Source organism: Vollenhovia emeryi, unplaced genomic scaffold, assembly GCF_000949405.1.
Source record: "Vollenhovia emeryi isolate VEMERY1.0 unplaced genomic scaffold, V.emery_V1.0 DF939199.1, whole genome shotgun sequence".
NCBI classification, from domain to species: Eukaryota; Metazoa; Arthropoda; class Insecta; order Hymenoptera; family Formicidae; genus Vollenhovia; species Vollenhovia emeryi.
In genome coordinates this window covers 27265-40983 of record NW_011967167.1, presented here as the reverse complement: position 1 = coordinate 40983, position 13719 = coordinate 27265, and the positions used below count along the sequence as shown (strand labels likewise).

At 44.3% G+C, this 13719-nt stretch overlaps 1 protein-coding gene across 1 annotated transcript in view; it reads left to right on the top strand.

The window, feature by feature from the left end:
* The first annotated feature begins 3313 nt into the window (after positions 1-3313).
* Positions 3314-13719, top strand: part of LOC105561821 (neprilysin-1) — a 15848-nt gene continuing 5442 nt past the window's right edge. The window contains exons 1-10 of the mRNA XM_012012153.1: positions 3314-3544; positions 5880-6099; positions 8743-8850; positions 9541-9755; positions 9925-10056; positions 10125-10223; positions 10756-10955; positions 11794-11980; positions 13025-13201; positions 13387-13490. Of these exons, the coding sequence (XP_011867543.1) occupies positions 3341-3544; positions 5880-6099; positions 8743-8850; positions 9541-9755; positions 9925-10056; positions 10125-10223; positions 10756-10955; positions 11794-11980; positions 13025-13201; positions 13387-13490 (1646 nt within the window). The 5' untranslated portion in view covers positions 3314-3340. The remainder of the gene's footprint in view (positions 3545-5879; positions 6100-8742; positions 8851-9540; positions 9756-9924; positions 10057-10124; positions 10224-10755; positions 10956-11793; positions 11981-13024; positions 13202-13386; positions 13491-13719) is intronic.

Sequence of the window (13719 nt, the reverse complement as noted above, 5' to 3'; positions counted from 1 at the left end):
TCTCTCTCTCTCTCTCTCTCTCTCTCTCTCTCTCTCTCTCTCTCTCTCTCTCTCTCTCTCTTCGTCCGCTTACATATTAATACATTGTGCGGAGGGTATTTATTTGATGACGTGCTGTGAAGCAGCGTGCGCAATGGCGGACGCGATTAAAAGTCTACTTTCGTTTGTGCGGTTTAACGGGAACGATTGGGGGACACGCGAGGACGCCCGTGAGGGACACGAGAACGCGAAAATACGGATGCTACAAAGTCCGCAGTGTGTAGACGATGTACCTTAGAAACGTAGCGAACAGAGAGTTTGAGCATTACATTAAATTATATGAATATAAATGCATATATAAATAAGGTATGTGTATGCGTGTATGTGTATGCGCGTGCAGGGTATTCTCGTCGTCGCCGCGCTCGCCGCCGAAGGGGCGGCTTTTCCCAGGAATAATTTCGCGATGGGTATCTCAACATGGAAATACCGAGGCCTGCCATACACATTTCTTTTTTAAATAGGGGGGAAAACGATTGTAAAGTAAACGACCGATCGCTGAAGTTGGAGTCAGTTCTCTCGACGCTTCCCGTTTAAGAAGCGCGACGTGGCTTCGCGTATGCTTAAGATCCTCGAATCATTTGAAGAGTCCATCGAGAAGCGACGCGATAACGGCGGGGTCTGCCCTGTATAAACGTACACATATATGTGATATATATATCTTATATACAGAGTGAGACGTCTAATTTTGCGACCTAGACGATCTCTGGTTGTTCAAGGCACCTTTCGATAACCGCAGAGATAAACTGAGTCACGAAGTCGAGAGTTGCCCCGCCCTGTATATTTTATATATGTACGTCTCATTACATATATCTTGCAGTTGAAATGGATTTAATCAACTTTATTGTGTATGCGTTATAGGTGGACGAAATAAAATCTGTATTTTTTGGCTGGCATCGTTTTTATCTAATGTACCTCCAATGCCACAATTTGCCAGCGACCTCCTCCTCCCGTCGTTCCCGCGGCCCCGCCGTCTCGGCGCGAGACGCCGCGAAGGATAATCTCGGTCAAATTAACTTTTCAAACGGCATATAATAACGAATTAACCATTCTCTATTTACGTTGCCAGAATAACACTGATGAATCAATCGTTCAAGTTGATCGGAGCCGAAAGGTCAACTTAAGAACGTACGCGAGGTGAAGCGGGGGGGAGTGCGCGACGCGTTTGTCGATTAATTTAATTTTCATAATTAAGTTTCGATAATTAAATTCCGCGTGGTGTGAGAACGCAATTCGCGCTGCGGTATTTCGTGCATCGCGCGTACGCCTGAATATTTAAGCACGCGAGAGACTTTAGAGCAGGAGATGCACGTAGAGGAAGAAAAAACAGTGCGGGAATCGCGGGGTTGGAAAGGAGGGGGTGGGAACGGGGTAGTTAGTGGGAGCGCGGGGCGCCCGCTCCGTCCGAGTTCAGTCCGACGGTCCGCGTGTCACTGTGAACTTGGAGAACGGATATCTTTCCGCGTATCGCGTATCCGTAACTCGGCCGGCCCGTACCCCTGAGATCGCAACGCTAGAACGTCGCCGAAACGACGTAGATCGAATTTCGCACGGCGCGTCGAGCACGTCATGTGCACGTCCCGTTCTCCCGAGTCCAACCGCCCGATCGGAAGTGAAGTTCGAAGAAACGCGGCGAGTTTGTTGCGCGAGGTTGCTGCGAGTTTCGATCGGTGCGTCCGGTCGTCTCTGAAAATCCACGTAAGTGCCCATATGACTTACGTAAAAACGTACGGCCGTGGACCGCTGGCTTCATCTCGGCGAAAGATTTTGCGAATTTGGACAAGTCTCCTCTCGTCCGCAGATATTTTCAGTTTCTTCCGGCTTTGAAAGGTATCAAGCCGATAATTACTTCAAATGGAATTTAACAAAAATCTTTCGCAATAACGTGACAAAAAAGTTCATTTCACCACATGAGACTCGGTCTCGAACCGCGAACAACTTTTTAACGCTGCGAATTATTGTTCACCGACTTATCGCGAAAAGCCACTGCGAAAGTGTTTGAATATATTTTCATGTAAAAGTTTCGCGTGAACGCCAAGTGGCAAAGACGCTTTTCGTAACATCTTGCATAGATGTACAGGGTGTTGCAGAGGCATACAGGGCAGTATTACGCTTATTCGTACAGGCACACATGGTCGTTCGCAACTGCGTAGGCTTCGGTGCGGTAGTAACAACAGTAAATTTGCCCAAGTGGAACATGAAGTCATGACGAAGTAAAAATGACATCATATTAATTATTAAAAGTCATATGGCGAGAGCAAATTAATCAAATTATGATTTTGAAATGCGCGCCTGTGTGACTAAGCAATCCATCATACTGCCCTGTATGTCTCTGCAACACCCTGCACACTGGAGAACTTTCTCTTAAAACTTACCCTGAAAATTATGTAATCGCGGGACAACATCCCAGATAGCATGCGTGTCTAAAAGACATCTTCAAGACGGGTTTAAGTCGTCTTTTAGACATGTACGTCTAAAAAGTGTCTTAAAGATATCTTTATGACATGCATTGCTATCTGAGATGGCATTTTGAAGACCTTTATGAGAGGTTTTAGAAATTTTACCATTTTACTAGTAAAATGTATAGTAAAATTTCACAAAACTCTCACATATAGAATTCTTCGAAATGCCGCGTTGTCCCACGACTGCACGATTTTCAGGGTAAACTTTAAGAGTAAAGTTCTCCCCGTGTAGAGTTACATGTAAAATATATACGAAGTTTACGGGAAGAAAGATGTGAGCAATGATCCCCGGGCGATAAATCGTGGCCTTTGAAGGCGCGCGGCGTTGCGATGGCGCGATTCGCAAGCTAATCGCAGCTTTCCCGTGCAATTTCAGCGGCGCGGCGAGCTGGGCGAGGAGCCGACGCTCACCCGGTGAGAGCTGGTGCCGTGCACTCTCGTCGCTCGATCGACATCCCCGTGCCCGGGGGGCGCAAAGGAACGACGGTCGGCCTCGACGCGGGCCCAGGATTTAGGGGCCGGACGTACGGCGGGACCCGGCAAATGTGGCTCTGTGCACGGTGAGCCAGGGTTACGGGGGCCGTGCGGCCCGCGGGGCCCGTGCTGGTGGTGGTGTTGGTGCTGGTGGCGGCGGTGGTGGTGGTGGTGGTGGCGGTGGCGGCGGCGGCGGGGGTGGTGGTAGGTCGCGCGGCGACGCGGGCGCGCGGCTGCCCTTGAGCCCCCGCAATTTATGCGCCAGCGGGGCGACGGACGCGCGCGGGGGGCTGCACGGCGCGACCGTGGCTACCAGCGGTATCGGGGGCACGGAGGAGGCCGCCGGTCCCGGGCTACCGGACGAGCCGATGGTGCACGTGGAGCGATCGGCGCACCAGGGCACATGGATATGCTGCGTGCCCTGTTACTGGCTACGGAGGAGCAAGGCCGTGCACAAGGCGCTGCTCACCTTCGCTATGATGCTGGTCACCAGCCTGCTGGTCACCAGCCCGGTGCTCTTCCTTATCTCGACCTTGCCGGAGGCCGAGCAGCCGCGCAAATGTGCGCCATTGGTGGGTGCCCCTCCGTTTTTAACGATCGTCTCTCCGATTCGCGTTGTCCGTCAGCGGCAAAACCGGGGTGGAAAGAGCGCGGTCCCGTGGACGCCGGACGGTTTCAGGGATTAAGTCCGGGATTACCATCGGTGAGATCGGTTTCCGATGCCGGAGGAACGTACGGGGAAGAAAGAATTCTGCGCTCTCGTCCCGTTTCACTTGTGCGTCAATAGGTGCAACGTCACCGCTGGCTTTTTCGTAGCGACCGGAGATTCGCGTTCGACGAAATTATACCGAGATTTTTGTCTTCCAATTCTATTCCGTTTTCAAATAAGAGCCTGCTATTCGATATACAAGTCGCACCGCTCGCGGGACGTCTGTATTCTTCGTCCGAACTTTTCTTGGAAGAGAAACGCAGCGTTGTTTTGCGCAAAACATAGGGGCCTGAAACAGAAAGATTCTCGTAACCGTTTACAATTCCGTCGTAAGTCAGTGTCAAAAGTCAACGCGCAAAGAATTGTCGTAGACGTATGTCGCATCCCTCGCATTGCGTCGCGATGCGACATACGACAATTCTTGGTGCGTTGACTTTCACTACTGACTCGAAAACTTTTCTATCCCGCAGCCAATCATCGCGCTTAAAAAATTTGTCGTACGACAAATGTAACATTAGCCTGAGCAGAAAGATTGTCGTAACCGTTTACGATTCTGTCGTAAGACTTAAGTTGGCGTCGGGAGTCAACGCATAAAGAATTATCGTAGATGTATGTCGCATTCATCGCATCGCAATCGATAATTCTTTGTGCGTCGACTTCCGACACTAACTGAAGTCGTACGACAAAATTGTATGGTAAACGGTTACGACAATCTTTCTACTCGGGCCCTAAGACTTGAATTAGTATCGCGAGTCAATGCACAAAGAATTGTCGTAGACGTATGTCGCATCTTATGACACCGACTTACGGCTTACGACGGAGTCGTAACCGATTGAGACGATCTTTTCGCTCAGGCCCTTACATGCGAAACTACTTTGCGTTCGAAATTGCCCATCCTTCGCACTTATTTGCGTACGTGACATCGTCACGCGCGTGAAAATAGAAGGCGAACGCGTGTCGCACGAGAGCCTGTTGAGAGATTAGAGGCGTAAGTCGTCACCGATATTGCCGGGGTGACGCGTGCCGCAAACGCAATCGCGAACGCACAGGTGCCACGCTTCGCAAAACGTGCGAAGCGTGTGCGACGTGACGCGAATGAATAATCGTCTTATTTATGCAGCACGGTAGATTAGTAGTTGCCCGAAGTAATTTATATCGATCGTAGCGTTTAACTTGAAAGTAAGGAAGGTGGTGAAAAGTTTAGCGTTTAGCGACAGGCGCGCCTGGGGATTCCCCGTTATCCAGCGACTTGTCCTCGCGCGCGGCGAATTTGCCTCGTTCTCCAACGAGAACGAACGGGGAACGGTCACAAAACTGAAAACGGAAGGAAGAGACCCGCGAGACTTGAGTCTCGCAAATCCGTCGTTTCCTTACGCGCGCGTGAAATTGCGAAATCGAACGTCGAAAGCCGTGCGCTTACGATAATTTGACGATTACTCGAAGTGATACACGTGTGCCGATATATAGGTACGCTAGCGCGAAGCGAAGCCGTATCGGCAGGTAAGGTTTCGAGGCGAATAGAAGGCTCATCCTCGGCTGAGGTCAGGGCTTTACCCCTTATCCTGACCTTTGTACCTATACATTCCTCTAGATCACGTTTGAACGTTTCAACCGAAGGGTAAACCGCTGAGGGCATTGTGGACTGAACAGATTTGCGACATTACTAGATGTTACTTATAGACATTTTGTGGACATTAGTGGGTGTTATTTGGCCTTGCTTGGCAGTATGAAGAATCTAAAAAGATAAAAGAAGATAAAGTAAGATAATAAGATAAAGTAGTGCATTAGTAGACGTTAGTGTGCATGATTTTGGTCAGTAGTTTACCCCTCGGTTTCAACATTAGATCGCGAACTTTGCTCGAACATGTTACTGCAATAAACATTTAAAATACTATCTTTGTCTAACGAAGAAACGTCGGCTTCGAAAGAAGTCGTAATCTGGCAAAATCGTACTTATTTTCGACATGTAACAACTTATTTGTTATTAATTTATTATTATTTTCTCGCGCATCTGTAACTGTCATGAAAATATTCAAAGAAATTAATCATTTACGAAATAACAGGAGTATCTCGCTCTTTCTCAGGCACTCGTATGTCAAATTGAAACCTGGACATTCGAGGAGCGAGAAATATAGGCATCTTGTCTCGGTGAAAGACTGAAAAATCCGTTAAAGCACAGCTAACGACTGCGATTTCAGGATGAAGCTTGCGTTAGAGAGAGAGACGGACCCGAGGGCGTTTGCGACACGGACGTTTGCGTGGAGGCCTCGAAGAGAATCCTAACATCCATGAAACGTGGCGTCGATCCTTGCAAGGACTTTTACAAGTTCGCCTGCGGCGGTTTCCGCGATCAGCAGCCCTATCAGCCGAGCGCGAGCTTCAATATACTCGAGGCGCAGATCGACGAGCGTATACACAGTGAGCGTTTCGCACGATTCTCGACTTACTTTCTCGGCTTCCCACCTATTTCTAATTTATGAAAACTTTAAGCGCAATAACTTCGCAGGTCTCGGTCGCCAATTTCGACAATTTCAATTGCTTTGTCGAAGCGAACCAAATACGCGTCCCACGAGATAAAAATGTTTCACTTTTTTTCCCTCGCATTCTCTTCTCAGCGAGATTTTATTATTTACTTTTTACATCATTAAAACGAAATATACTATTTGTCCGGTCAAATTTCCGCGTGGATTCAAATGGCACAGTGGCTTGCAATTAAGTAATTACAATATTAAAAAACACGCAACAGAGAAACAACAAATCCACGCGTGATTTAAGAAGGTGTAATTAAAACAAAAAAGATCTCAAGTAGAACAAGAAGTCGTGTCGAAGTCAAAGTGACATCAAATGCTCGTGTATGCTCAACTTAACGCATCAATTGTTTTGTATATACGCGGTTTGCGAACACTTGAACTTGGCCTACTTCCGACAATCATAATTGTTAGAACTTAAAATATTCTAAAGGAAGGAGAGAATGCCAATGTGAGCCACAAAATGAACAGACCAAGGTTCTCACAGTATGGTTCTTCAATTTCTATTCAATTTAAACGTTTCGACCCTTATTCGGGTCTTCTTCAGTAACTCGTAATCGAAAATATAAAGTTCGGCGCAACATCGAAATCAAACTTCTAATTTTGACAATCGGTAAATCTCTAAATGATGCCTGACTTCAGTCTGAAGTCAGTTAAGCGGCGCCGTCATGGACTCATCTCTGGTCGAGTCAATCGGTCCTCTTTATGTCAGGCATCATTTAGAGATTTACCGATTGTCAAAATTAGAAGTTTGATTTCGATGTTGCGCCGAACTTTATATTTTCGATTACGAGTTACTGAAGAAGACCCGAATAAGGGTCGAAACGTTTAAATTGAATAGAAATTGAAGAACCATACTGTGAGAACCTTGGTCTGTTCATTTTGTGGCTCACATTGGCATTCTCTCCTTCCTTTATAATTTTCTTTTCGGGAGCCTCCACAACAATTCGGAATATTTAAAATATTCTTTTTAACAAAAATTGTACAATTATAATAAGAATATGAATTGTGTGACAAAGTGCGATACTCAATATCTTGTAAGATTTGTATTCTTGTGCTTTTATTTCGTATTTTGTGAATGGAAAGTGAAGACCGTCAATGTTTCAAGAACCAAATATTTTCACAAAATATATTTAATAATACCTGTGAGATTTTCACCATTTCGCGTGCACGAGCGATTTGCATTCTCTCGGCGAAAGTCAAAATGAAGTCGTAAAAGAGGCAAAGTATGTTTCATTAAAAGTGTTAAATTACTGATACTGTATCTTGACCTTCTAGAAATGACTTTTTCGATATCATCTTGACCTCTGAATGACTTTTTGTTTTACCTGGGATCTGTTTTGCAGAAATAAGATTAGAAGAGTCAACTTTTCATTAAAGAAAACTCGAGTTAAACCAAACGAATGATTTCATTGCTGCTATACTATAGTGCAATGAAATTGGAGTGGTCTACGTGGGACAATTTAACTCCGCACTTTGTAGACTTATTTTTACACAATTTTACACAGAGATTCGTTTACAATTCTTCTACATTACATTCGACGATCCTGAAGAGCGTATTGAATATCGAGGCATTGTGCGACGATAACGACGGTATCTCGGCAATTCTATCGATTTTCTTTGTCCTCTTTTCGTCGCGATTATTGCGATCCTCGTGCCGACGGTGATCGAGGAAAGAGAGGGGGAAAAGGGGATGGGAAAGCGGATTTGCGGGTGAGAGACGGGTGTAATTGGCGACATATTAATCTTCAATGGCAGAGATTCAAAGGGGAGAGCCTGGACAGTGAACACGACCTCAATTTCGTAAGAATCTATCGTGGACACGACAGCCAGTGGTGATGGTGGTGGTAGCGGCGACGGTGGTGGTGGTGTCGCCGGCGCGACTGGCGCCGGGCGACTGGCACCAACTATGCTCGCGTATGGATCGCCAGGATAATATAAGTCGGTTCGGGGATCGAAACTTAAAGGGGAGATGGATAAACATCGGCTATACGATGATACGAGAAACGATGTCAGGACGATGACGGAATCGAGAGCTCGCGGGGTCTCGTTGCGCGGGGGATGAACGCGAGGGATGAATGCGTGACGCACGGACCGCACGTGGTCCCGAGTTCCCCGGAAGTTCTCAACCTGCGCACGCCCTCGCGTCCCCCGGAAGATCCGAGGAAACGAGGAAAGGAGTGTTCCGCCCGATGAAAAGTTATTGGACTCCGATGCGAGGTGAAATCGAACGGCCGACTTGCCGTCACTATAAATAATGCACATTAATCGATACACGTACGTGCCACACGTACGTGTGTTACGCCGGTTGCTTACCGCTCGGAGCGTAGCGCCTCTCTAAAACCCTCTCTCGCTTTTACGCAACCTTCGAAACGCTTATTCGCGTGATTCAAGGTCGGCGAATTACTCCCGCCTCTAATCAGATCATCTTGCGAGATCTTGAGCCACTGCGCCCTTAGTTTAGTTCTCCCCGCGAACAGTAACGACGTTTCCTTCCAGGAAATTATCCTAATCGCGAGTATTATTGTTTTAGAAACGCTGACAAACGAGACGGGGCAAATGGTCGCCGCCTTCGAGAAGCTCGGGCAGTTTTACGATACTTGTCGTGACTTTAAGAAGAAACCCGTAAATTTTACACCCGGTAAAAAAGAAATCCATGATGATACTCCGTCTCACAGTTTCCAACTTCTTTTATGCTATTAAAAATATTGCGCGCGTTAACGTTTTCTAGACGTCAATAAAGACCGGGCGTTCGACAAACGAACAGAGCTGAAAAATCTCCTATAACGATTGTTCTCTTATTCCAATTTCGATCAGTCGAAAGTAACATTCGATCGGTAAATCAAACGAAACGTAATTTTATGCAAATATCATACATTCATTGTGCACGGAGAGAATTTTCTTTTAAAATTGATCCTGAAGATTATATAATCGTGAGCCAATATGATAGTTTGAAGAACTTAATACGAGTTTTTGGAAATTTTACCACACATTTTACTAATAATTTTACTAGTAAAATGTATACTAAGTATAATTATTAGTGAAATGTATGATAAAATTTCACAAAACTCTCATAAAATTCTTTAAAGTGCCATGTTGTCCCACGATTTTCAGGATAAACTTTAAGAGAAAATTCTCTCCGCGCGTGTATAGTATTAATATGCTCTAGACTATAAATGAAAGTTAAGTGTATAAAATTTCTCGATAATCGTTTCGTTGCTTCAAGTTTGACAAATCCGAGAGTCCTTTCAGTTTCACCCCACACATCCCACTGATATACACACAAAGTACGCTCCGTTCGGTGATAAGGCGCAGTGTTAATATCTTTCAGTTTACGGGCTATTGGACGAACTTGGTGGTTATCTCTCGCCGAAAAGCGCGGTACCGATCGACATCACCCCTCTAATCTCCTCATTGCTGAAAGTAAACGGCGCGCCCCTCTTCGACTTATACGTCGACGTAGATCTTTACGATCGCACAAAGTCATCCGTATATCTTGATTTTCCTGCCAAGTACCAGAATTGTGAGCTTCTCGCAGAGGACCAGGTAAGGACCGTTCGGCGATCGCGCGAGCTGGCTCGAAATTTTGCGCGATAATTGGAGAAGAAAAGAGAACACGTGCCTCTAAGCTCATCTTCTAGCTTTCAGGACGCTCCCTCCTTTAACTTCTCTATGTATTTCACGTAAGCGCGCGGTGGTGCATATTTTTTTCCAGAAAAACAGAGACGTACAAAGATCGCGTAGAATTCGAGAGATCGTCCGAGGGTTCTTGCCAAAAAATATGGATCCTAACGAACAATTGTCGGAGACGGATCTACTTTTGCAGTTTTGCTTATCGCTCGAGAAGGTGAGGCCTCTATCGCTACCGTTTTGCGCGAATCAAATAGCGAGTAAAGCGCGCCCTGTTATCCCCAGATCTATCCGAAGCACAAAGACTTGTACACTTGGGTGGACGTTGAACAGAGGGTGTACATCGCTTACAACGTTACCTATCTCCAAGAAAGCTTTGGTTACGTAAGTATCAATTCGTCACTGGTACTTTTAGCCGCGAGCCGCGCAAGAGATTCCGCCACGTTCGATCGTTAGTAAGAAAGACACGGGGGCAACTCTCGTCCTGAACGATAGCCAATAGGAGCCGATTGTAAACGGTGGTCAGTTTAAACTTGAAATTTTAATCTAGATATATTTCGGCGCGTTTGACTTCTAGACACCCTCACACCTTTGACTCAGATTTCTTTCTCCGGTCGTTTAAACCTGGTCTACAATGTGCTCTTTGCGTCTAGAACCATTCTGCTTTGTAGTCAATAAATACGTTTAACCCTTTGAACATATATGTTACAATCGTGCGTCGTCGAGAAATTTTTTAAGCGCTTCGATTTGTTAACATAAAATAGAATGCTTCCAGATGCAGAGAGCACATTGTTGATTAGACTTCAATCATCGATCAGTCATCCCCTCCCTTCTCTTCTTTCGATTGATCTCTCGGTCGATCCTCCTTCTCCCAAAATAATAGAGGATTGTTTGACCCGGGACGATCCTGGGACAGATAAGATGGAGATCGCTACTGAATACCACGTTACGCTACCGCGCGAGCGGCGTCGATCTGCACGACGATAATAACGACACGAACCGCGTACACCGGCCGCCGACGTACGTCGCATCCGAGGACCAGCAGATTTACGTCTACATTACGGCTCCACGTTACTTTCGCAGCCTTGGCAAGCTACTGAGTCGCTCCTCCAGACGGTACGGATTTCCCATGTCGTTATAATTGCGCACAACTCGCATATAACAAAATTCGCGCGCGTATTCCTAGTAGCACAATATATCCGCGCAACATTGGGAAATAATGTAAATCTATTATACAATAGTATTCCCAATATTGGTCCAATATTGCAAGACGCCTTCTCTTATTTAGCCAATACGTCTATTTAGCAACATTGGTTTAATACCGTGTCAATATTAGACCAATATTCTTATTGCATTGTTAAATATTGGCCAACGCAGTTCCAACATACATCCAATATTATATAATTATTATCGTGCAATATTTATATTCAGTCCATGGCCAATATTGGCTTTACGTTGGACAATACCGGCCAATCCACTTCTAATGCAACATTTAGCCAATGCACTGTGCTACTAGGGATACCTTTGAAGCCAAGTCCTTTGCCGAACTTGAGCTCTCTTTCTTTCTCGCTCTCTCTCTCTCTCTCTTTCTCTCTCTCTGGAAATCCAGGGGTTGAGTGTCGATAACGAGACGTAAATCCGGGAAGGATCGATTGCATGATGGGCTAGTTAGGAAACCGAGAGAATCGATATTCTACGTTACACTAGGATATATGAAATTGCGAATAATATATACGTATACGTTACAATATGTGTATATTAATTAATATTTCATATAACACTAACGTTTAGTTATCACTTATTGATATTAATATATTTTCTGTTAACGTAGATAATTATATAGTCTGCTCGTGACATATATCTCGCGTATCTCGCATAATTATAACGAATTACGAAGAATGCACGTGTACTTTATATCGATTAATGTCTAATCGTAATTATGATAAATCATAAGGATTATTCATAATGGATTGCTGTTGCTTTACGCGACGGACACGTTGCATGACATCGCGAACGTCACCGCCGTCAAGGACTGGGCGGACTCCTGCTACCGACTCACCAGAAGCGTCTTCGGCGAGGCGGTCAGTGCGCTCTACGTGCGGCAGTACACTCCAAAGTACTTGGAAACTCTGGTCAACAGGGTAATACATTTCTTCCGTCGATTTTAATCTCTTTGATCAAACAAGCTCGACACGAATTTGAGACGCGAGCAACTGGTACCACGGGCAGAACGAAAAGTCATTTAAAAGTTCGGATAACATGAAAAAGTAGTCATCTCTGGAAAGTCAGCATGACATCATTTGACATTTTCGATGAAACAATTACATTTTTTATGACCATATTTTGATCTTTCCACGACTTTCGACGCCGAACGCAAATTGCTTGTGAAATGATAAAACATCTCGCAGATATTATGTTTTACGAATTTGTGAAAATATTTGATTTTTCATTTTTCATTCACAACCCAGTAAACACCAGTAACAGTTACATGACATCAATATATAACATGTTATATAACATTTACATTGTTAAGTAGGACATTATAATATTGATGTTATGTAATTATTACTTGGTGTTTACTGGGGAGCTGCAAGATAAAACAAAAGTGGTAATTATATATCGCCAGTAATTTGAAACCAAACTTCATAAGATTCAACGACCTACACTGGCCAAATTGGCCAATTGGCCAGTGTAGGTCGTTGAATCTTATGAAGTACAAAATAAAAGCTCAAGAATACAAATCTTACAAAATATCGAATATTGCATTGTACGAGTCATATTCTTGTCATGATATAATGGTATCATTTTTGTTAAAAAGAACATTTGTATCCATTATTATCATATTTAAGTCCTAACATACAATTATGCGTATCGGAAATAAATCAAGTTCAAATTTGCGAATCGTGTCAAACAGCAACTCTAAATTTCAAAATTATAATTTGATCAATTTTCTATTACGGTAAAAATATGACTTAATATTTCATTTGACGACGATCATATTTGATGTCATTATGATGTCATTTTGATGTCATTTTAACTTTATCAATTGACTTCTTGTTCCGCTCGTATCCGCCGACGTTACCCAGTCTTGCACATGCAACTCATATTTCTTGAAATATCCCATAAAAGTTTTATCGTATAAATTCTCGTCTTAATTTGAAACAATCAATGCTATCCTCCCGTAGGTGACTGCGCTATTCGAGCGTGTGAAGGAGACGATAGCCGAGCGTATACTAGTGAAGTCGTGGCTAGACGACGAGACCAGGACGCAAGCGTTGCAGAAACTCAATTCTTTGCAGGGTCGATTTCACGTGTCGCCCGATTTTTACAATGACACCTTGCTGGCACGCGATATGGCCGAGGTGAAACAAAATTGTCTTCTTTTACACGCAGATAAAATTCAACAACTGTGATATAATTAATGATGGGGGAGATAGATTATTCTCCTTTTCGTAGAAAAGAAACGTAACGATAGGACAATGTGAACTTAAAAATTTCTCTCTCCGTCGTCTTACCATCGGTGTTCATAAACAGCGTTGTCTCGTAGGTCGTAATCGACCCGGACGACTTTATCGCTACCGTCCTGAGAAGGTTCCGTCAGATACGAGGCTCGCAAGATCGAAGTCTGTTACGAAAAAACGCAATAACGAGGTGAAAGAAACTTCCATTTGAGCATTTTACTTTACAGATTTTGAATAAAGATTTTTAAGCCACGAATTGTAAGATAGAAAAAGAATTAACTTCTAACTTTGTCAAATAGTTCTCTCACAATTTCTTCTGCTCCATTTTTTTTACAAGTTTTACATTTTATTTAAATTGATTAATATCTAGATTATTGATTGATATGAGAGAGAGAGAGAGAGAGAGAGAGAGAGAGAGA